The 24,557-nt window shown below is 42.6% G+C and overlaps 1 protein-coding gene across 1 annotated transcript in view; it reads left to right on the top strand.

Annotated features, from left to right (window-relative positions):
• The window catches only part of LOC146785104 (G protein-coupled receptor kinase 5-like), a 506,690-nt gene that overhangs the window by 270,710 nt on the left and 211,423 nt on the right, over positions 1 to 24,557 (top strand). The window contains exon 3 of the mRNA XM_085633729.1: positions 3,259 to 3,371. Within this exon, the coding sequence (XP_085489855.1) occupies positions 3,259 to 3,371 (113 nt within the window). The remainder of the gene's footprint in view (positions 1 to 3,258; positions 3,372 to 24,557) is intronic.

Raw genomic sequence — 24,557 nt, 5'->3', positions numbered from 1 at the left:
CTCTATTTTTCCACTGTCTCTTAAGCCTCTCATGCCCTGCTTCTGTTGTAATGTGTTTAACAAGATATCCCAGCATGACTGTTCAGAAATCTGAAGGTCACACCCCCTAATCTTTTTGACTAAGCTACACCCCTTCTGGAATAGTCCAAATTGTGACACTTGTAGGAGTGTGATGGTCAGTAGTTGTGTTGGTATTGTCATTTGTAGTGCTGGTAGGGGCAATGGGTTGTGCAAGCTACTTGGCCTCACAGCAAGGGCCTTGGCATGTATTTTTTTTAAAACAAATTAAGCACTGCTTATATCCTTTTACTGTCAATGGCGTTGAATTGTGTAATAGCAACTTACACAGTGTTTGAGCTTGGGGAAATGATTCAGTGTGCACTATATAATTGATTAGTGTTTTTTAAAAAAAAATACCGGTTCGACAGAAATCTTTATTTGCTTATTTTCAATGTTCCTTTTAATTTAAATACATTTAAATGTATCATATATGTACTTATAGGGGCATTCGGCCTGGACTTCCATCTACTGATCTGTTAAGTCATTCACATTTTTATTTCATCCACTATAGCCTGCAGTGTTCAGGGGGCAGTGGTTCGGCCCACTTCAGCCATTGGCTAGCTACCTTTACTGTCAGTGGCTTCATACCACCCTTTTACAAACAGCACCATCTCACACAAAATACTTCCCTCGGGTGCAGGGAGTATTATGGCAGTGCCTGCGTTTAGAGCCCCCAAACATATTTCTGCTTTTAACCGTTGTTTTTTTTTTCCATTGGTGAAGACCTAGCAGTTTCCCTAACAAATGTGTTCCATGACAAAACAAAAGCACTGACAAAGCCAGAAGATTGTCAGGAAACGCCAGCCCTGGATTTACCAGTTCTTGTTTTATTTTTTAATGCTATAAGAATTTAGTTCTGCAGCCTCCCAGGGCAGACCGTGTACTGAACAAGTTTTATAATACTTGTAAAAATGAAAAATCCCGTGACGTTGCTTTCAAGATATAATGAAGTGTCCACATGTTAACTGTAAAATATTTGAAAAACATTTAACCCGTGGTTAATAAATGCAGCATTTAAAACTTCTTCAAAATCCTACCTCTTCTGCTCGGAATAAAAAGATTTTGGTCAAGAAGCGCTGTGCCATTGAGTTTACCTGATAAGAAAAGGTAGTTTCTTGTCAAAAGCCAAACTTGTTTTTTAAGTGTGGCTGTGAATGTTGGTTGACTCCTTATGACCTTCCTTGTGTTTTTTTTAAATTCTTTTCCTCTCGCTCCTTTTTAGTTGTTTTTGTGTGTTTTTCCTGCTGCGATACTTCTCCACTCTTTTGTGATCTTTCCTTGAACACTGGTTGAATTCTTTATTTTCATGTTTTAGATTTGCAAACTCCCTTTCTTCCTGTGGTTGATTTCCTGTTAAACAGACTCGTATTGTCCTCCAGTATAGCTACACAAATATCCAAGTTTAAAAAAAATGGCATTTATTTTTATGCACACAAAAACAAAGTGGGGATAATATTTTCTCTTTAACTCCTATAAAATTACGAATTCTTACATTCACAGTTACATATGGATAGGCGTGCATCTAACTGAGTACTTAATTTGTAAAAAAAAACAATGTGCCGGTCCCTCGTCAGGAGGCCACCGCGGTTAGCACCACACATTGCAACTGTACTTACACAACTACTAACCATCACACTGAAGTGTGACAATTCAGACTGTTAGAGGCTGCCAATGCCTGAAGAAAGACTTGGGTGACAGGTATTCATTGTTTATAATGTATATTGAATTATCAAGCAGCAGTTTTCGGCTCATCTTTAAATTAGACTACTAGCACCATCACGTGGCAGCTGTCATATGTGCAGTTTCAGACAATTAAATGCCGAGCACCAAAAACCACTGGATCAAATTAAGCACTGATCTAACTGTACTGTTGTTGTTCACGTCCTTGGATAGAGAGAAAAATATTTTTGTACTTGTCGGCAGTGTTTTGCCAAACACCTTGAGTCAGATGTATGAATGGTCCATTCATACATCTGACTCAAGGTGTGGACGGTTGTGGACGCTGTGCCCTTCACTGTGCCCACAATTGCTAACCTCTCACGGAGCAAAAAGTCAATTCGCAATATCCTTCCCCATTAATATTCGTGAGGCAGGATTTCCAGTGTGTATCATTGCGAATTGCTGCAAATGCAGAGATGAAGGACTGCAAGGGACAGTGCACCCACGTCTCTTTATTTACATTTGAAAAATTGTATCATTGCAATCACAAAAAGACTTGGCACATTGCAGTAGGAATATTGGGGCAGCATCTGCTCCATAAAGTGCCCACAGCTACCATTTGCAAAGTGAAAGCTGCCCCTTATGTACACTTCCATGTCGAAAGTTGATAGCAACTACTCCCTGTCAATCATTTGCGACTGCGGAAGTTGTCATACAGTTGTTACATTTCCATGTGAGTTCCAAAGTGGGTAGTGGGTTTGGCGTGCAGAAGCGGTCATACCATTGTTACAGTTGCAAGCGGCGGGGTGCCTACCGCTCTTTTTTCCTTGTGATTCGCAAACTATTTCAATGTGATTCACAAATACATTGAAACTTGCTATGTCACTTTAGTGCACCGTGAAATGGGCTTTTACAGTCAGAAAGTTTACTAGTTTGTGGGGGCTTTGGATTGCAAAATCTCTTTAAGCATCTTGGCCCGTTTCTCCTGTAACTGCAATAAAAAAAATCGGAATTTTGCTTTTGTATCAATAATACATCATAATAGTTTATTAGACTTAAACACTCACATTTTTAAATGAATTATAAGTACAATGTATTGAGATCTAGCAATCTGGATTATTTTCATTGTATCAAATATTCTGTTATCCTATTCGTTTTATATTTTAAATTGAGATTCTAGTTTAGACTATTTTAAAACAATCTTACGTTTGAATGAATTTCAAAATAAAGTCACTCTTTAACATTAAATTTCAACTACACAGTCCTATTACCTATTTATGGTACATCTTTTTAAAACGCATATTTTAGGTGGAGGTTTTGAATTCGCGATATTTCCGTAAATATTGCAGAATACAGAATTTTGTGAAAAAACAATATCTGAACAGTTGATCCAATGTACTACAGTAATATCTTAGGGATTTTAGCAGTTTGTAGAATCAACTGAGTTCTGTGTGTGGGGTTGTGATTTACTTTTTTAATTTATTTTTGTTAAAACGTTTTTACTAATGCAGTGGTTTACCGCTGTTGTGTCTGTTACAGAGAGAGACTACATAAGCCTGTGTGAGAAACAGCCAATCGGGAGGCTCCTGTTCCGTCAGTTCTGCGAGACCCGGCCTGAGCTGCAGCGCTGCATAAATTTCTTGGACGCGGTGGTAAGGAACCCATAATAAACTTGTATTGAGTGTGTAATCACATTATATTCAATACATTTGAGATCTGTTCAGCCTACAGCACAGGGTCTAATAGAAAGTCCTTTTTGCTGCTGTCCATCTAATCGCTCATTAGAAAATATTTTAATTATTGTAAAGTGACATAAAACAGCTACTTTAATATGTTTTCCAACAGTTCTGAGTTTTGTGCCTCGGCAACCATCTTTCTCAAACAGATAGTTAAAATCAAGGCCATCGGTCAAATCACAGTGTGCAATTCTCTTCCCTTTATCGAAGGCCACACTCCACAAGGATTGATTTTTTGTGGCTCGATAAGGTGTAAAGCATTGATTTTTGTGATATGGTGAGTGGCTCGTACCGCTTCGTACTCAGGCACGTCCAGCATGGCGGCCATGTTTGTGGGCAGGTAGAGCACCAGTCCATGTGCACTCCCTGCATGTAATTGGCAGGTGGCCCTGTTTTCCAGATAGATCAGGGCAATGACCGGTCGGCGATTCCTACTGTCTTCTGTAAACCCGCATCGACCTGGTGCTTTTTACCAAGAGATACCTTATAGTTCTAGTTTCCTTCAACTCACAGTTCGGCTCTAAGTCACTAGGATCAAATAGACACACAGGTGCAGGTTTTGATTGTTGTGGAGTTAAAACCGTTTGTGGAAGCTAAAGTACTACTTCCAAATTTGTTTTTGCATGTGTCCAAATTTGTTTTTGCATGTGTTTATTCATTTAAGGCATGTTTTTCGGTTGCTTATTGCTACAAAGTTGTTGCCCGTAGATACCTATCCTTTGCCAACAGTTGACCTCCAAACATCTGCATTTCCTCTCGTTTTTACCACGTATGTCAAATGTTACCCATACTATGTTGTTTTAAAGGCACTATTACAATTATGGCAGTAGGAAAGTCAAATTTACACTTCCATATCATGTGGCAGAAATTAATTTACTGTCTTTAATTTTATACGAGGGTGCTGGATAAATATACTCCATGCTATGTATGGTGCAAACAGAACTCTTCAACATTTTCATTTCATTGCACACTCATCCACAGGTGGATTACCTACCTCAGTTTCCCATATCTTCGCAAACCAGGGCAGTTCACATTTGCATCAAGTATAACACGGACTGAACTGTACATTTTCTTGTTGCATTTCCGGTTCAGTGCTTCTCTTATTTGCATTTGTTATTTATTTGCTTATTTGTTGCATTTCCCGTTTAGTATTTCTCTTATTTGCCCGTGTGTCCTTATGATGACCCCCTCAGCCAGAGCTCGATGCATTTTATGTTTTTTTGCAAATTGTATTACTCCGAAAACGATATCTGTTACCCATCTTAAATGAGACGAATATACGCTACTGTGGCGCGCCCGCCACTTTTTTGCAAACATTGCCCTCCACCAAGATTTGCTTTTTAACTGCTGTTTACATTAAACATACCATCAATCACAGGGCTATTGCTTTTATGTGATATTTTAAACCTAGTTTTATAACTGTTTTATGTCTACATTGACTATTTTTGCGGGTCACAGTTTGTACCATTGTTATTTGAGGATTTTTGTCTAAAAGATGTTCTGTATAATGTTTAACACTTTTGTGGTCTAATCAGACCGAATAGAGTTTATTGAAAAATTTAACTGTAGTATTTTCAAATTCTGTTTTGCCCATTTTTGTATAAAAAGCATGAAAGTCCTTTTGATATAGTGAAATAGCCAACACTTTACATAAGACTGTTTCAAGGCTGTGGAGGGTAAACAAAGGACTCTAAATTACAATTTTAAACGTACGTATTTTTATTTTTGAAGAATATACAGTCTAGTAGTTGCCAAATTTAGCAATATGCTTATTTGCCACGGTGAGATAATATCAGGAAACACCTCTGAATATATTTGACATATAAACCACAAGAACTTATATCAGAAATAAGGCACCAGTGATTTTGAGATATATTTGAAAGTGCGTATCTTATAACAGCATCTTAACTTATATACAGAACAAGAAAATAAAAGTGTGATCTGTATTAGAATTGACACGCTGAATGCCAATCACACTCCTGTGATCATTCAAAGGAATAGGAGCAATTTAATATTGTAATTACCAATGAATTAGGCGCAGACTGTGATTTGCCCTATTTTAATTTTTTAGCTGCGGTGACAATATGACAGTAGAAGTCAATATTAGAATTGGGAGGGACTGGGAGACTGGTTTGTTGATCTTTGTAGTTTATAAATGTTATACTTAATAAGCTACCTATGATTGATAGAAATCTAATAATTGACTTGCTTTGACACGCGGTCATTATAGTTAACGGAGCAGAGAAACAGTATTGGCCTCAAATTCCATTTTAGCAGTGTACATTGTAATAGGGTATATCAATAGCTGTAATTTAAGATTTAGATTTAGAATAAATTGTATAATCATGATAGAAAATTGTTTGAGCTGGGCTTAAAATGGCAGAGCCTGTTTCTGAATAATTCTTCAGTCTACCAAATACACACTTCCTGAATGATTTCATTTTACATAAGTTCCAAATTAAAGTTGGACTGATTGAACGAGCAAGAGAGTAGGAACAAACCCTACCTAGAGAAAAGCGGTGTACGGCAGGAGAATATTGTATCTCTCAAAGAGAAGTAAAACAATACTTCGAAAGTCGCATCTAAGAGTGAACACAAGCAGTGCCTATGATTAAGGATTGCCTATTGTGAAGCACACATCATAAAATGTACGTCATTGTTATGGTTTGTGTATATGTTATCAGGGATGCATGTCATTCTTAAGTACACATAAATGTGTCATTCATTGTTCTAATTTACCCAAGTAACTTGTAAGAATAACATTTGGAAAAGAGCTGAAGCCGATTACCAAACCCTTTTCTGCCCGCTTGTGCCAAATCACTGCACACCTGTGGGCAAATACCTTTAGATTATAGTATTTTAAAGGACAGTGCTCAAGTAAAACCAGAAACATTGGAAACGCTCATGTGATATCTTCAGGACATCTTTTGATACATAAAAACGTTGTTTCACAAAATACCCAACTAAAGGAAGAAAAAGAAATAAAGCAGGCAGACCAATCAATATGTCTTTTGACATGTACACTTCTGCTATACTGTGGCTGTACATTCAAAGTACTTTGTTCCAATATAAGAATGACCAGTCCCCCCAGATAGTGTCAACAATGGATCCTCAACAAGTTTAGGTGGGAAGAATTTGATACAAATCCACCACCTTCAGGACTAACACAGATATTTGTCTTCCTTATATTTGGTCAAGGTATAGCAACGTCTATAAAAGCACATGAAACTAAGTGGTGGAAGCGACTCTATAAAAAGGAGAGCGCAGTGAGGCCTCAAGAAAATTCATAAACCTAATAACATGGTCAGTTCTCATCACCTAACTTTGTGTATTCTGTTTAACTAAAACCAGAAAAATGTATTACTTATCGCTGGCAAATTCTAAAAGAGACCAACTGGCTTTACCGAATGTATCCTTGTTTTACACAGTGACTCCCAATCCTCAATCAATCCTTAAGGGGACTATGCATCAAACAATGGTGTGTTTCTTGCCTAGAATTTACATACCTTTTCTATTCTTTTGTTGTCTTTAACTCTCACATTACTGTATCAGCAGAATGCCATAATATCGCGAGCGCCAGTACAGTCCTCCCCTTCATTTGGACATCACAGAGAGGCACAGTAATCTGCCCACTTAACATTCTTAAACATCCATACTCATTCGACTGAGGGTGAATGAGTAGTAACGGAAGTACCTCCCCATAGCCTACAATGGTACTTCGGTGATCCTCCAAACTTACTCTACAGAATTTCAAACTTTTGATTACACATTCGCCCCCACTCTTTCTCCTCACCTCGCTTCTAATGAATGCTTTTTCCAGCGCCTCCCGGCGAGTCAAAATCGTTGGTCCGACTTGACCCTGATTTAAAGGACCATCGTCTCTCACCTGTGATCAATTTTCCACAGGCACCCAGAAGTACAACTAGGCTTTCTACTGCTATTTCCTGTCATTCTGTGTCATTGATCAAGGACAAAAGCTACTTATTTATAAATATCTTAGCGGGCAACCCCCTGTTTTAAGATGGTGGCCACTTTCACGCCACAAAGAAGTTTATTGTGTGAAGATGGTAACCACTGAGGTTTGGAAAAAAATGATCACTTCTTTTCTGCCTACTCTCTCGGCCATCATCTAATCTTAATCCACTTTTGCTTCCCCAGTGTATAACCAGCTTTTACCACTCCTTGATTTGTCCCTTAACTGTTCTTGCTTACCTTTGATCATAGTAATTTTGAAATGTTTCTTGTTCTGCATCGAAATGTATCTTCACTTTGTTTTGTGTACAGTGCGCTGATACTCTGGGGTCAAGGGTGCTTTACTAGAAGACATAGGTAAATAAAATAATAGTGTTTATATACTGCGATTCATTATATATATATATATATATATTTTTTGTACTCATATTAACACTGTATGGGCAAAGGTTTTGCCTCATTAGTATCAGTTTAACACCCAAACGCATCATTAAGCAACTAAAATATCAGCAGTCAACCTTTGGGAAGGGCCTTCTACTGCGCGGAAACACTTGTTGCTGCATTTATAGTAACTTTTGATCCATTTGAGCTTGAAACAACAAAATCTTTAGATTATGCAGCAGATGATGAATTATGTGGCAAATCCCGAACTGTGTGGAAAACACCACTGCTGCAGAATAGCATAATTCCAGTGGCCTTGGCTACGTGGCATGCCTGAGCTGTGCTGGATGTGTGTAATATTCCTAGAATCAGGGTTGGATCCTTGCATATGTCCCTGTAGCCCCATCTGGTGGTCCTCAAGCAGAGCCCTGGCAGTGTAAACAATTGTAAGTGGCTGAAATCCTCGAGTGCTCTTAACTGGATCTAATCTCTCTCCTCTCCTCTAAGAGCCGAGGAGTGTTGGCAGAACACGGTCCACGATAAATAAAGCAGACATTTGAGAATATAATCTAAACTTTTATTGCAAAGTAATATCAAATAAAGGCTTAAAGCCAAGAAAGCGGAAGTACTCTACTTGCTTGGAGCCCGGGGGGGTTGAGGGGGAGGACATCTTGGCTAGTGATGGTGAATGGGTGCAAGGCCCGCTGGCATCAACAGCGAGCAATGAAACTTTAATGATTCCCCTGGTGTAGCCAGTGATCTCTCACAGAAGAACAAGAATGTCCCACAAGACACAGATTCCTCAGTGCAAAGTACAACTTGAGCTCCAAACATTTACAGATGTAACTTTCAGGGGATTTAGGATGAACAGAATCATCTGGGAAGGCTGCTGATGTTGGGAGACAGTCCAATCCCACCCCCTGAATCTGGAAGCAGGAGTGTGGCAGCCTTGAAATTGTGTATGTCCGGCATTAGTCTGGCTCTGCACTAGGCATCCGGGATAACCACTAACTGTGTGCAGGATTTCCATTTGGATTGACTGTGTGCAAATTGCTGTATGTGGATGTCTTGAAAATGTGGCAATTTTCCTTGATTCATGGAGTAGAGTATAGGCTAAAACTCACTCTTCGCTGGCACCATGTAGGCTGGTCCCAAACCAACCAATGGACCCAATGTGGGGTAAAACAGAGAAGGTGAAACAGTCTGATCTTGGGCACCAAGAGATGTCTTCCCTTTGGTCTAAAGGTCATTCATCTCTCTGGAAGCAGTGGTCCTGGTTCCTATGGCACGCAAGGGCATCTCAACGCACACCTTTTGATGCACGATATTAACTTATTCATTCACGTGCACAAGCGCGTTATTCACCAGAACTGGTCATTGGTGGTAGGGTGCGAGTGGAGTGTAAAGCTAAAGCTCTAGCGTTGGAAGGCTTTACAGATAAATGCAACACATACACCCGAGGACAGATCATGCCACATCTCAGGGCAAAGAACTGAAGAGACTGTCCCTGTAGTGGATAATGTGGACTTGGTGGGGGAATGCAAATTTGCTGCTGTCACATAGGGTACCATTAAATTAGACTGAAGATATGGAGGCTAGCGGGCAAAGAGATGCTCACCGTGTTCACTCTGACTTGGCACACATCTTCAGCCGGTGTACATGCTTCCAGTGTCGTAGAGCGCTCTGAAGCAGCTGTAAGGTGACAGGTTAGCACTTTACGTATTAACATATGTATCTATATGACACTGTTTTATTTTGGGCACTATGTAACCTGGATACGGTTGACAGTGTACAATAACAAAGATCAGTGGCATTTTCGCCTCTGTCCTTGCTTCGACTTTGTTTCACCGCTCAGAGCTCTGAGGCCCATTGGGTTTGGCCAGCGTTTCACACACCATTACATATTTAATAATGCGTGGGTGTAGCTTCCCTCACACCATATGTTTCAGCCTATCTTGCATTTCTTTTCTCCTTTCCAGGCTAGATCTATGTTGTATAGCCTTGTCTCATCGATTCTTGTTGCTTCTTATTTCGCCTTTCATATTTGACGTTACCGGTGTTTGCTTCATGGATTTAACTTCAGCTGCATCCTCCATTTTGCTTCTGAATGAAGGCCATTTTTTCCAGTGTCCCAGTCTGTCTGTCCTTCTCTGTATGCTACCCTTGCTGCAGATAGAACTAATTTTCGGTTTGATAATGTTTCTGAAGCTGTGCAATTGCAATGCATGTGTACGCTAACATTTATGTGAACATTCTGACCTTCGCTTCCAATGTCCATGATCAAACTGTGGGTATATTCAAAGGCAGGCCTTTGATTGTATTAGGAAACAGTCCATGGTTTTATCACAGTACATATGAACAGACTGATGGCTGGCACTGAAGTACAGCACATGTGGACACCGAATATTCATTACATTATCTGTTGACGGTCAAGACTGATTACAATGTATGTGAACTGTTTTAATGCACACAGGTTTCTCTCATTGTCCTCTGCACTACACTGGACAGTTACGCTCGCCTTTATGGCTACTCTTGCTAAGTACCTTACACAAACCACACCCCTCCTTCACCTACATCCCGTAGCTGCCGCCCCCCAAAACCCCCACCAAATAATCGCATCACCGCTCCATGAATAAACACTTTTGGGGGGGAGGGGGGGGGGGGGATCGCCCAACGAAGCATCCCCATCTTGATCTGGTTATGTCTACAGAGTCTTGTTCATAGCCGACAGCTTTTAATTCTCACCCCGCTTCAGAAACATGGATGTATTGAGAAAACACTGCAGCTACTGATGCACTCCATACCACACCTGCTGTCGCACCTGCGGGTAGTGTGTCGGGGGTATGGGCTAGTGCATCTCTCACAAGAATCCCACATGACTCTACGCAGCCTACTAATGGAGCCCACATGCTCCACTACCACTACTGTGAAGCACATCCGGGCCACCATAGGAGCTCCATTCCATGAACACTTAGTAATCCTCTGTGTTCCTCTCTGTCATAGGGTCATTCTTCAGTGACCATGAACCATCCCAGTCTGCCATCCATAACGCGAGCATTCTTGGTGATGCTAACAACCATCTCAGAACACCTACCAGACACCCACGCACTTGAATCCTGTCCAAATCATCCTTGTGTGAGACACCTTGAATCACTTCCCTCCCACAATGAATCCTTCCCCACCCGACCAGGATTTATGCACATAACTGTGAATGGTACCCAGCACTAATATTCATGTCAACCATCTCCCAATGCAGTCACAAATCTGGATTTATTTCTGTGCACCAGGACTACATCTATAATGACCTTGTCGTCATTCCTCTGCTCCACATTGTACGATCTCTTCACTAAAAGGTGTGGCCAGCACGCGACTCACTCCACTCTCTACTGCGTTTCTCCCAGCGAAGTTAGTCTTTCAAATTCTGTTAAGTCTCAGTTATGAAAAAGAAGGGGCTGGAGACCTGTTTAGCATGCAGCTGAATTAGAGCTTTGCACACCCTTTGGAATCTGTAGGATGAGGTCAAGGAGTAGTTGGACAAATACTTCTTCCCGCAGCTACCCACTTGAAGGTCTTTGAAGAGAAGACCCTCTTGAAGGATTATTCAGCCTTATCAGGGCTCTGCGGGTGTCTAAGGATTAACCCAGCTCTTTCAAGAAGTGTTTGTCTTTGGGGCCACCTTGGATGGGGCCAGATCAGGATTCGGGGTCAGTCGTGAGCTGTGAATATCACCCAGTGGACATGAGGTACATAATAGAGACAAAAGAGGAGACAAAACAGAAAAAATACCACATGAACCATTCTGTGACCACCCCACCGCACTTAGACTGAAAGTGAGGGGGAAGAACAGTAAAACACCACCTTCTTGTGAACTTCAGGCCCTCGTGTGCTCAAAATGACCAGGAAGCTTATCTTTATCTCCATATGTAATGGTCCTATATTATGCAAAGAATGAGAAATAGTCTCCTGGGCTCTGGTCCACCTTTTGAGGCTCTGTGCATTTGCGGCCTCCAGAATGTCACAGGCTGCATGTGGAGGTCGTGCCAAGGCTGTGGTGTCTTCTGAAGACATAAGTCCTCCAGTGCTAGGCCTCCTCTCAAAAACAGTTGAGATGCAGTAAGAAAACTGTCCAGAAGAGGGAGAAGGTGCTAGGAGGAGGAGGTGGTAAAGAGAATAGACTTATCAACGCTGACAGTCATAGGGCGGAGGCTAGATAGCGGGGAGATGGGTCTGACCCAAAATTTGTCTGGCTTGCCGCAACCCAGTGGAGGTTGCACTAGAAGCCTAGGCTACACCCAGATTGTTAAAAGCCCCAGGAAACTCATCAATTTGCAAAAAATGACAGTAGCAATAGAAAACGTAAACCATTACAATCAAACTCTAAAGTCATAAAAAATATAAGGTTTCGTTGCAGAACAGCAGCAGAGAGAACACATGCTACATAGCTTTCCTCTGATCAGCAAAGAATGAGAAGGGGGTAATCCAGGAAGTAAGGCAGGAAGGAGAGAACAGACTTCATTCCTAGCTTCATGGGAAACGTAGTTCAATATTCTTCACGTGGATGCAGCTGAGTTTTAAGCTGAGCCACTGGAGACTGTGGTGTTTTCCACATCATTTTGTATTTGTAGCACCTACGACGTGATCTCGTGTGTGCTGAATAATTTGCATTTTTTAACACCCCCAAAAATTGTTTTGGTCAAACGGATCAAGAGTTTGGAAAAAACGCGGTCACACTTGTTGCTACGCAATATTAGTCCCTTTGCAAAGATTATATGACCACCTTTTGATTGATGATTGCTCTATTTGTGTATTATATCGATACCCAGGAAGTGAAACCTTTGCCCAGTGTTAACATATGTAACTATGACAAAGTAGTAAACTGAAGGGTGCACCAAAATGTTTACCATTTCGCCGCGTAATTCGCTCTTCTTGCTGCATGATTTAGTCACCTCTGCTGCTTACTTTGGTCTTCCCCTGCCGCATAATTCCAGTGGTCTTGGTTTTAAGTAAATAAACTACAATTAAAACATCCCTGCGTGTTCACGTAAAATCTGTGAACTGTGTAACGTTCCCCACGTGTTGCATTTGCATTCTAGCGTGAAACGGGTCTCGGTCTGTTAGTAAATATTTCACTCTTTTTTTCCCATTTTATTTCGCACTGACTGTTTTTTTTTCATTCGGTCTCAACCGCCGATTATATGTTTTTCTTCTGGAAATGACAGTCTTGGTTTTTGGTGTTTTTCACTCTTACTAGAAGGAAGCCACTTCCAATTACAGAAATCTGCTATCTGATCTCCACGCGTTCCCGGCTGGGCTAGTGTTCGTTTTGTGGTGGGAAAATGATTGTTCGGTGTAGGTTGCACAAAGTCTGTTTACTCTGCAGATGTTAGGTAGGAGGGCGCTTATTGTCTGGTCCGAGCCAATGTGCAAGAGTCGACTGAGTGCCTCAAGGGGCAAACCAGTTTAGGACAGGAAATCGAAAACATCGCTACATTTTGGAAAACTTTTCTGGGCTTGATCATAGTCTTGTCTTCAGTTGGCAATCAGCAAAGAGGGCAAGTTCTGAATGGGCTGATTTGCATGTGGCTGGGTCCAAACTGGGGTAGCATAGAGAGCAATAGAACAATAGATTAAACTCTGATCTCTTGACTGGACGTAAGTGGTTGAAAAGTTTCTGCACTCCGTCCGTCATCTTTTGTTTGCTATGTGCCCTTTAAGTGGCCATGGGTATGACCAATCGTGGGTCCCTTGCTCGCTGTACCACTCGATTCAAGCTAGCCTGGCTGATGAGGGGTGATGCACCAAAACCGGTCCCAGGATGCTTGTCTCTGGTCCAGGGAAGACCTGACCTGGCAGTTCGGGCTGGACTGTTCTCATGAGGAGCAGGGTCAAGACTGAGTTGCACATGGCTGGGTCCAAATTGGGGTGGCACAGTGAGCAAAAGAACAATGGATTAAACCCAGCTGTCTTGAGTGGGGGTGAGTGCTTGAAAAGTTTCGGCACTATCATCCTGTGTTTGTGACCCACTCGTGATGGTCCTGGTAAATCCCATCGGGTCAATCTCCGAGGACAGGTAGAGCGCCACAGCTACATGATTCAAGAGCTACACATCCACACTTCATTAACAACACAGCCATGCATTCAGAATAGAAATACAGCACAATTACGCCTGTTGCTTCATGCCAAGTGAGAAAGCCACCACATAACGAACCTGGCCCAACTCGCTTCCATATCTTCAGGTTTGGTGCACTGTTGGGTACCATGTTGTCTAGCTGCAGCGGGTTCAAAACTAAATCCTCTTGAAAGTCTCCACACCATCATTCTTATTGGTGTAGCTGTCAGCCATTCAACGAAAATTATTCTCCCTTAGTCAAAAATCCTTAGAAATCTATACAAAATGGAACATCATTATTTACTTTCTGATCCTTATTTGTAAAAATTATTAAAAAAATAATAAATATGCATGGTTATACAATGAGTAAAGAAAATCCTCAATTGCGCCTCCAGCAGTGGAGTAGCTGAGAACTGCTTATGTTAAGCATACATCTGCATCCAAAGGGTCTTATTGGATAACTAGTATTTAAATAGAAAATATTCTTCTGGATTTGTTTAAAGGCATTTCAGTTAACACTTATCCATATATATTTTATGCTTACCATACTTTTTTTTTATCCTGAATTTTTTTTGTTCGTTAAGGAAAGGCAAATATGGACAAAAATGCACATCCATCATTGCAATAATCAATATCTTAAAAGTTCCTTCTTTCTGCGAAAAAGGCACATTGTAGAATCAAGGCTCCGAGGCAAAAAACTCAAGCTTACAATGGAGAATAATTTAATAACAAAGTGTGCCTTGAACAAGAAACCATAAATAAAGTACTTGTTTCAAAGTTTAACATAGATGAATATTATGGACACCTACGATAAATCAAAAAGTAGTTCAAATATTAGGTGTTCATGATGCAGTGCAAGTGAAATAGCGTCGCGATAACAAGGTGCACACAATTATATAGAATTAGCACATGGGCAAAATGAATCTAACACGTAGAAATGTTCAGGTTCAGGGATACAAAAGTTCAAATGAAGCGAGGGGCGAAATCCTTTTTCATTGAAGCAGTCCACAAATGTATGAAATCATTCTGAAAAGGCTAGCACGCGTTGCGCGATTACCAGACCTTGATTCTACAACAAAAGGAACATAAAGACAAAATCAGCTAGCCAGTATATGCACAATAAAATCTATTTCATACATATGGTGAGGATTTTGTCCACCTAAATTAAAATATTTCTCTACAGCGGGAATACTCAAAGGAAACAACATGTATAAATACAATACACATCTGTAACAATACTAGTAGCCAGATCGAAAATTCTTATAAGTACAAGTCGCAAAAGCAACCAAAAGGGAAAAAACACTTAAACAAGGCATTGCATAGGGTTGTATTACATAACCCCTTTTTCCTTTCCCATGCGTTCCTTAGAAACACGGGTGGAACAACGAATGCGTCTGAACTACACATTCCATTTACAACACAAGTTGTCACAACAACTTGCCTTAGGTTGGAGCTAGACTTTGTATAGTATAAGTTACTATTCCAACTCCAGTCCCATGCAACAGTAGGGAAAGCATTGGACTTTAAAGTTCAACGGCACTTTACCTAACGCATGTCGATGTAACGACTTGCATTGTAAAAGGAATGCGTGGTTCAAACGCATTCGTTGTTACACCTGCGTTGCAAAGGCAACAGGTTGTTCGGCGGTTGTGGGATTTGCTGTTTCCCATTACAGAGCATAATTGTAGCATAGACTTCTTAATAAATGAAAAAAATTATTTAAATGTCCTTTTAGAATAATTTAATTCATATAAAATCTAAGTTATAACATAAGTAAAAATAAAATACAGCAAAAATACATGTTGTAGACCAAGTCATCATTCCTATGATGGGTCACGCATGTACAACTCAACTAAACACTGAAATTAGATCTCACAATTCACAAAGTTGATAGAAGATTAAATCTCTCAATACCGGAAAACATTTGATAGCTATTGTCCCCCCTTCAAAATCATCAGTAACATTTATTCCCCACTCAATTATGTCCAAACGATATAAAATGCATTCACACAATGTTATGAGTCTCAAAATCCATAACGTAGTATTAATTATATTTATCAGTTTATGTCTGACAAAATATTCCTGTGTTCAAAAATTATACTGAAGCAGGTTCAGGAAGTTGTAGTAGAGAAAGGACATCCAGTGTAGTCTAAGAGAACAAAGAGAACATTTGTAAGCCTCCCTGTCTTACAATATATCCACAAGTTGCCTCTCCCAACCCATGGGAATTTACTCCTTACCTCTAGTATATGAAGCAAAGTATCCGGCGTAGTGCCTCTCAGGAAAGGTGTTCCTTTGTCAAGCCGAACTGCAAAATCTGCTGCTTTATATAAGTCAGCACTTCCAACATGGAGTCTGACGCGTGCAGGACAGCGTTCTACCTCTCTATGCAGACCCCCGTATCTGATAACAATAGCGGTATTCCATATTATAGATATGGCATTCCAACATTTAACTCCTTTGACCCCCTGTATTGTCTGGACGGGGTAGATTGACTGCCGCCACCATCAGGTAACATCGAAGGCAAGAGGGAGCTACAAGATATTACTACCGCAGATACCACCCAGTATACGGGTCCCTCACGGATCGAGGAATTAACTAGGGCTCCAATCCTTAAGTACTCAGAGGGACGTACAAGTGGGAAGGGAATCGCTGGGGGTTCTGTATACTGTTTTGAGCAGTATGTGGATACTTTGGGGTTACCAACAATACCTAACCTGGATCCCCCTAATGTAGCAGGGCTGACAACCAATATATCCTCGACAATACTAGACCCCTCAATTCGTACTGTGGTGTCTTGAAATATTTCTGGGCTACGCTCTAATGTTCAGAACCCAGTTTGGGAAGCCTTTGTTGGGAAGACAGATATCCTATGCCTACAGGAGACATGGGCAATAGAACCGGTACATATAAATGGATACAAGACATTTAACACACCGGCAGTGAAAGGTCTGGGAGGGAGGCCAAAAGGCGGGATCTCGACATACATCTCAAACAAGCTGCCCTTAAGCAAGATCATGTTTCACCCAGGGGGAATTTATTTTCATGTGGTTGAGATAGCCCCTACTGCAACTCACCGCATACTCTTGATCAATTTGTATAATGACACCACCCAAAATGATCTTGAATCAGTAGTAAAAGGCATTCTGGCTATAGTCACAAACATTTCTAATGGAAAAAGCAAGGACACTATGACCTTGCTGATGGGTGACTTCAATTGTGGGTTATGTAATCATTCCGATAATAGATTGTGCGGTACTTTTAATGACGCAGGTAGTCGTACACATTTCAATCACTCTAAGAAGGGGATATACTCAATTACCTTACCTCCAAATTAGATCTTGAGTTTGCAAATGAGATCTCAACCGCACCAGTTGGTTTTCTGCCTACCTTTAATGGGAGAGGCTATGCCACCACCATTGATTTTATACTGATCTCATCTGTACACATGCACTTGGTCCCCTTCTTTGAGGTTGGCGATATTGTCTTAAGCAACCACTTCCCCCTCCTCTTAAAACTCAAGACACATACGTACCTTCCGAACAAGCCGGAATTATATACCCGTATGCAGGGAACTGTAGAACTTAACAAAGTAAATGGATTCTCATTAAAGTGGTCTAAGATTGATGCAGGTCTGCTAATTAAAAATGTTTTAGTGAAATGTAGGTCTGAGATAGAAACCTGTCTAATGATTGGTCTCGTATTCTAATACTGTGCCCTTGCGATAACATCTCTACCCAAGCTACCATGCATTTAGTCCTGTTTTGCAAATTTTATTAAGAGCAAAGGAAAGCTTGGATTATTCCTTTTTTAAGAAAACTTGGGCTCAGGCAGTGTTGCCAAGCAATGCTTTTACTCCAATTACTAGAGAATGAGCATATAGCATGGAGGGTAGCTCAGTTCTTAAAAGCTGCACTTTATATATGGAAAAGTATCTTACTGGAATATCAATGTATGTATTATGTTTCTCTTTTTAACTGTAAAAGTTTCTGTACTCTTTTTTTTTTTTTGCGAAAACCTTTATTGTACATAAAAATCAATACAAACATGGGCCTACAACCACCAGGGCCGGCCGCTAATATATACATGGTCAACAACAACAAGGCAGCAACAGGCCCCCTGGGGCCCAGCCGAATTAACAAATTACTGAGTGCACCTCAGAGGTTATCAGGATACATAGAGTTTAGAAATACAAACAAAGAAAAAATAAAATAACACCAAAAAGCAAGGCGGAAACCATCAAAAAAGGAGGCGTCTAACCACATCCGGGGAACTACACAATACATACTCCACCCTCAGGTGGACAATGAGGATGAGAAAGGGGGGAGGTGGGGGCGACGGGAGAGCCACAACAGTCTACAGGTAAAATGTAATAGTCCGGGAACCTCAGGATCAGGGGGACAAGGCAGCATCAGATGTGTCCACGAGGGGGGGCGTGCAGATGTTCCCTCGGTACGCGTTCCACTGACCCCAGATTCTACTCCACGCCCCCGGCTTACCCCGAGACACATACACAGTCTTCACTCTGCACATGCACCAGTCCATGTTCTCCTTCCATACTGACACGGTGGGAGGCCGTCGGGAACCCCAACGCTGTGCGATGTCCCTCTTAGCAATCATGTTCCCAAGGGCCGCCCACCGAGCCTGAGCCGCATTATAGTCATTAGGCTCCCACACGTTCAACAAGCATCGGCGAGCCTCGGGCAACAAAGCGACCCCAGTGACGCATTCCATGACAGCATGCACCCGGCGCCAATACTCCGCCACCTCACAGCACTCCCAGAGAACATGGAGAAAGGTGGCGCTGAGCCCACAGCCGCGCCTACATAGCCCTTCTTCAGAAAAACCCATCAAAACTAAACGAGGGCCCGTCACGTAGACACGGTGGAGAATTTTAAGCTGGACAAGACGGAGACGCGCGGGCATGGCCACTTCCTTAGGGGAGGACAGCGCAGACTGCCAATCCTCATCGTCCAGTTCCACACCATCCCCGGTCCATGCCTCCCGAAGGCGCACGAGGAGATCCGCCCGAACGTTTATTAGTTTTTTATAGATAAGGGAAATAGTACTGTCGGGCAAGTGACCGTCGAGTATGCGGTCCTCGAGTGGCGAAGACACAGGGACTGCAGTCCCAGCCCCGAGGGCCGAGAGTAAGGCGTGCCGAACCTGGACGTACCGAAAGAACTCCCTCTCACTCAATTCGTACTCACTCTGCAGCGCAGCAAAGGATTTAACCGCACCCTTCACCCAGAGGTCACCTACTCTACTGATGCCAATCGTGTCCCAACGCTCAAAGCCCTTCGTCGTCCAGAGGCTTCCCAATCTTTCAGACGCAAACAAAGGGGTCGCACCCGTCAAACGCTCATTCCAGCCCATGGCCACATTCGCAGCCCTCCACACGCGCACAGCAATCGCAGTGGGACCGGTTAAGTTCCTCCCAGCCGATCGAGAGTAAAGCGCTCTGTTAAAGTTGCCGCCAGGCAACAAAAATCTATCCATTTCGAAAGCCGGATTCGGACCAGGTGCGTACGTTGCATGGTTAATAGCAGATAACTGGGAGGCCCAATAGTACCTCCTGATGTCCGGGAGCGCAATGCCCCCGTCATACCAGGGGAGAGTCAGTTTTGCAAGAGCAATACGTGCACGACCATCCCAAACAAGCCTCCTCTGTAAGCTCTCCACTTCCCGGAAGTAGGCCGCAGGAATAATATCAAAGGAGTTCTGAAGTGCGTAAAGGAATCGGGGAAGAGACATCATTTTAAAAAGCGCCGCACGACCGAGGGGAGACAAGGGAAGCTTACGCCAACGGGCCACGTCTAACCTCAATCTCCGAAGTGGAGAGAGGAGATTATGTTCGTAGCGGACCGCCGGGTCCAATGAGACGTACACCCCCAGGTACGTAAAGCCGGAGTGGGACGCCTTAATGGGAAAACGAGAAGGCAAGAGAGGAAAGCCACCGGATATAGCATAGACACAAGATTTGAACCAGTTAATAATCAAACCAGAGTTCTTGCCGAAGGAAGTAAGGATGTCAAAGAGCACATTGAGTGACTGACGTGGTGAGGTGAGGTACAAAAGAATGTCATCCGCGTACAACGAAACTCGATCCTCGAAGCCAGGGGCCCACTGAATCCCTCTTATCGACGGTTCCCAACGAAGCCAAGCAGCAAGCGGTTCCAAAGCCAGAGCGAAGAGCAGGGGAGACAATGGACACCCCTGCCTAGTGCCCCTCCCAAGAACGAAAGGCCGGGAAACCCTCCCATTAACGACAACCTGGGCCAACGGAGCAGCGTATAAGAGTTTAACCCAACTAATAAATCCCGCCCCGAATCCAAACTTTGCCAGGGTGGCCCAAAGATACGGCCATTCTATCGTATCAAAGGCCATCGTGGCGTCCAAGGAAACCAAGATGGCCGGCTCTGGAAGATATTCCGCCCTTGCAAGTACGCCATGTAGGCGCCGCAAATTAAGGGCCGTATTCCGGTGCGGGATAAAGCCGGATTGGTCCGGATGCACCAGGTCACAGATGACAGTAAGCAGGCGATTAGCAAGAACCTTGGCAAGGATTTTCGGCTCGGCGTTCAACAGAGAAATAGGCCTGTACGAGGTGCAACGGTCCCGAGGCTTACCGTCCTTGGGAATCACGACTACAGTGGCCAGACGTTGGTCAGCAGGGAGAGAACCAAGTTCAAGCGACTCCGAAAACATACGACGGAGAAATGGCGCAATTTTATCCGGTTGCAGTTTGTAAAGTTCAATAGGGAGTCCGTTGGGGCCCATAGCCTTGCCTGAGCGAAGGGAACGAATCGCGGTAGCAATCTCGTCGACCGATAACGGGGCATCTAACTGCTCACGCTCATCCACCGACAGGCAGGGCAAAGCAATATCCTTCAACAAGTGACGGGAGTCAGCCTCATCCCTATCAGACACCGGGGAGTAAACAGCACGGAAGTAATCAGCAAAACACTCCACAATCTCACCAGGGTCAGTCACACTCACTCCCTCCGACGTTTGAAGCACGGCTCTGTACTCTTTTTATATGTAAATAATATGCTGTGTTTTTAATCTCTGTGCTTTTATGACTGTTTTATATAGCAGCCGAATAAAGATTTCCTTGACCTACCTCTCTATGATATCTCTAGGGCTCTATGCTTTTCTTAGATATACATTAACTCTGCTAAATAAAGCCAACGCACAATGCTCCAATTTAAAATCTCAAACTCCTGTAAATCACAAAATACTCAACATTGCAAAACGTAAACTCTGTGCAGACATGCTATATGCTTTGGAACGAGCTTCCTTAAATAAAGCTGCCTCGCACACACAAACAAATGCAAGAAATAAATGTGTACAGGATCAAACCTTAACAGAAAACAATCACAGAAAGGCTCCTGATCCATTGTGTTACGCAGTCACCGTGGCAGCAGATGTATCACAGTACCCAACTCCTCAGTGACAAGGCAGCCAGAAACGTATGACGTATATACTGTGAGCGTACATTACATCTACTCCCTATTAAGTGGCAACCACTTTTATCTGATACCAGTGTGAACAACTTAAAAAACATCAGAAGTCCCAAGAAATGATACAAATTTCAAGAGGAATTAAGTATGTATTTACATTTTACTCTTCACGCTACCAGTGGACACACCAAATTATCTTCTTTAAAATACACGGTCTAAAAGCGGTTTGTGAACCCCGGTCTCAATCGACCATCAAGGGTTTCCAGTGCCGCATCTCTATATTGCAATGTTCAGCTCTAGCTCCCACAAACGAAGGCTTGTCTTGCACAATACCAGAATACTAAGTGCTCTGACTCCTCACAAAAACATTGCCCTAAACGTCTACAATATCTGAAGTAAAATCTCTTATGATGATCAGAGAACAGTAAACGTGTCACCTAATCCTTTATATCAGGCAAAACTCCAGAACGTCAAATCTCATCAGTTTTCATCCCAAAAGTTCAACGAGTGACCTAAGTGATAGATTTTTGACATTTCAACACAAATAATTGCTTTAAAAAGGGTCAGGACAGAAACATGTAGCACCCTGACTTGCTAGATGTTGAGCAAAGAATTATTTTGTCGTTTTCTGCCTAGTAAAAGGACCAGCTGGTTGGTGGTCATTTCAGGGCCTGGTTTTGAGGTGGATACAAATCATGTGTGGCTCGCTACCTAAATCATCGGTTATTGTGCCAGTCCACAGTTCTCTCTGCGACTGCTCTGCCAGTAACCAAAACACCCAGACAGTTCTGGCAGAAATCAAACACCACTGGTACTTGGATTGCCAGTAATTTGGCTCCACACAGTTATTTTGCATATAATCAGCCCATCATCCTTAAGTGGAGGCGGATGGCCACTAAACTTTTTTTCTCACTTTTTCATGAAAAAAAATGATTTGTGCTATGAGTGTGTATAATTTAGATTTGGAAATTGGGAGGCGTAGCCTGTTATTTACAAAGATCTAGATAGAAGGCAAGGTTGAGGGAATACATAAACAAGCATTGACAAAGCCATTATGTGTAGTGTTCGTTGCCAGCCATTTAGCTTTGTCAGCGCTCGTTTGGCTTTGTCATGGTGTTTGCTAAACTTTATTGTTTGGGAAACTGCATGGCCACATAAACACTGGCTAAAATTGTAAGCAACATTTTTTGTTATTTGCAATTCTTACAGTGAACAACTACGGCCTACGCCTGGCCAAGGGCACAGCTAGAATAGTCAGGAAAGTACTAATGGCCTCAAGCGAGACGGGCTCTCTGGCGTACTCTGACATATTAAAATACTATCAGATGGCAGACCTTAGACTTTTAGTCGAATGGTGTGTCCATGAGACGGAGAAACAATGGATAAATGTGCAGTGGCGGCCGCCACAATGAAGAGGTGGAGAGGACACAAGGAGTGCGGGAATGCGAGCGCACGTGGGGTGGAGGGGTTAATCAGAAAAAAGAAAAAATCAAATACATACCGGGAGCTGCAACCTGCATCGCGCCTAGTCCTTTCTGGGCGCAGCAAGCACTGGGGCAGCATCACGGACTCCCCGTGCAATTCCCACGCTGGTCTAATACAATGAGAGCAGCGTGGGGATTGGTTTGAGCGGGCTGAAAAGAGGCTCCACCCATACCAGGGAATCTGTGGGGGTTTCTCCAGCCCGGCTGTTCAATGCTGGGGAAACCTAAGTGCTTATGTGTGTTTTGATTGGCCTGAGATGGCCGGCCAAACACATGTGTGCACTTAGGGAGTGCACGTAGAACTCCTCTTTGCCATGCCCCGTCCCTCCCAGCACAAACTGGCTAAAAGCAGGCAAATGAAAAATAAAACAATGCTAGAACGTTGTTTTATTTTTCATTTGCTGGCTCTGAGCCAGGCAGTGGGGCGACGCTCCTCCGCCATTGCGGAGGAGCCACCGCTGTACATAGGGAAAGAGCTTAGGCGAGGATCCCATTATGGGACACACCCTGATTACCCATGGAGCTCAGACCAAGAAATACCTACATATCTGAGGTACCAAAAACAGTCTGGAGATTTTGGAAAAAAGTAAGGTTCAGGAGGGCCTTACTCCCTTCCCATCTCCTTTTACACCAATACAATTTAAACCCGCTGTTCTCCCGAGCTACATATGAAAAGGCATACGCCTGATAGAAGCAAGAGGAATGCCTCATGCTTCACAACATGTTTATAAAAGAGAAAAATAGAATTGTTTTTAGAATGCAAAACTTGATTTGAGGTTACAGAGTTAGATAGATTGCACTATGCCCAAGTCCGACACCATGTGCTACAACCTGAGAATAAAATGGTACACACTAGGCAGTTAATTCCATTTGAAAAGTTCCACTCCAGGTTTGACACTACCTAAGGGCTGAACTCTGCATTATATTCTGTTCTAATAAACGGCCAACAAAACTTAAAATGGAAATACCAGATCCAGTGGGAGAGCAAACCAGAGAAAGAAGTATATGAACTGTACTTGGGTAAAAGCTGGATTAAGATGTTCTGCACATAAAAACGGGATACAGATGGGGTACCTCACACACCCGACGTTACACTGTATATACCAGAAACGCTCAGATAGTTCCCTTCACAACTGCCCATTTCCAGCAACTATGTCCCACGTCTGGTTGGTATGCACAATAAATAAATATTTTGGAAAGAGTTGCTAAGTCACACAGATAAGATAAGGAGCACCCCAAAAACATGCACTCAAAGAATTGGTACTTTTAAATCCAAGACCCACAAAATCTATAGGTGGGAAAGTGGTGCGGGCACCATAATATTACAAATGTTGAGGGGAGGCAAACGACTAGCTACAGGGTACTGGAAAAAAGAACCACCTCCAGTGGCACAAAGGATAGTCTAAGGCAAGTAATGGCTTTAGGACAACTCGCGCATGATCTTCAAAACACGGCCAAGAGTTATAAGAAACCATGGAACCCAGTGCTGGCCTATTTCTCCTCCCCACCCCTACTGCGGTACTACCCACCAAAATTAAGAGCATTGGGACTGTCTGCGGTAGAGACCATATCAATATTACTAATACACCCAAGCAAAGGGAGTAAAGGGGTGGAGAAAAATCGGCCTCCAATAGTTTGTAATCGCCATGGAGAGTGATGCTCAGATTTTGGAGGGTGGTGGAAGGGGTGTGAG

Source organism: Triturus cristatus, chromosome 11 (assembly GCF_964204655.1).
Source record: "Triturus cristatus chromosome 11, aTriCri1.1, whole genome shotgun sequence".
NCBI classification, from domain to species: Eukaryota; Metazoa; Chordata; class Amphibia; order Caudata; family Salamandridae; genus Triturus; species Triturus cristatus.
This window is presented reverse-complemented; position numbering and strand designations above follow the sequence as displayed.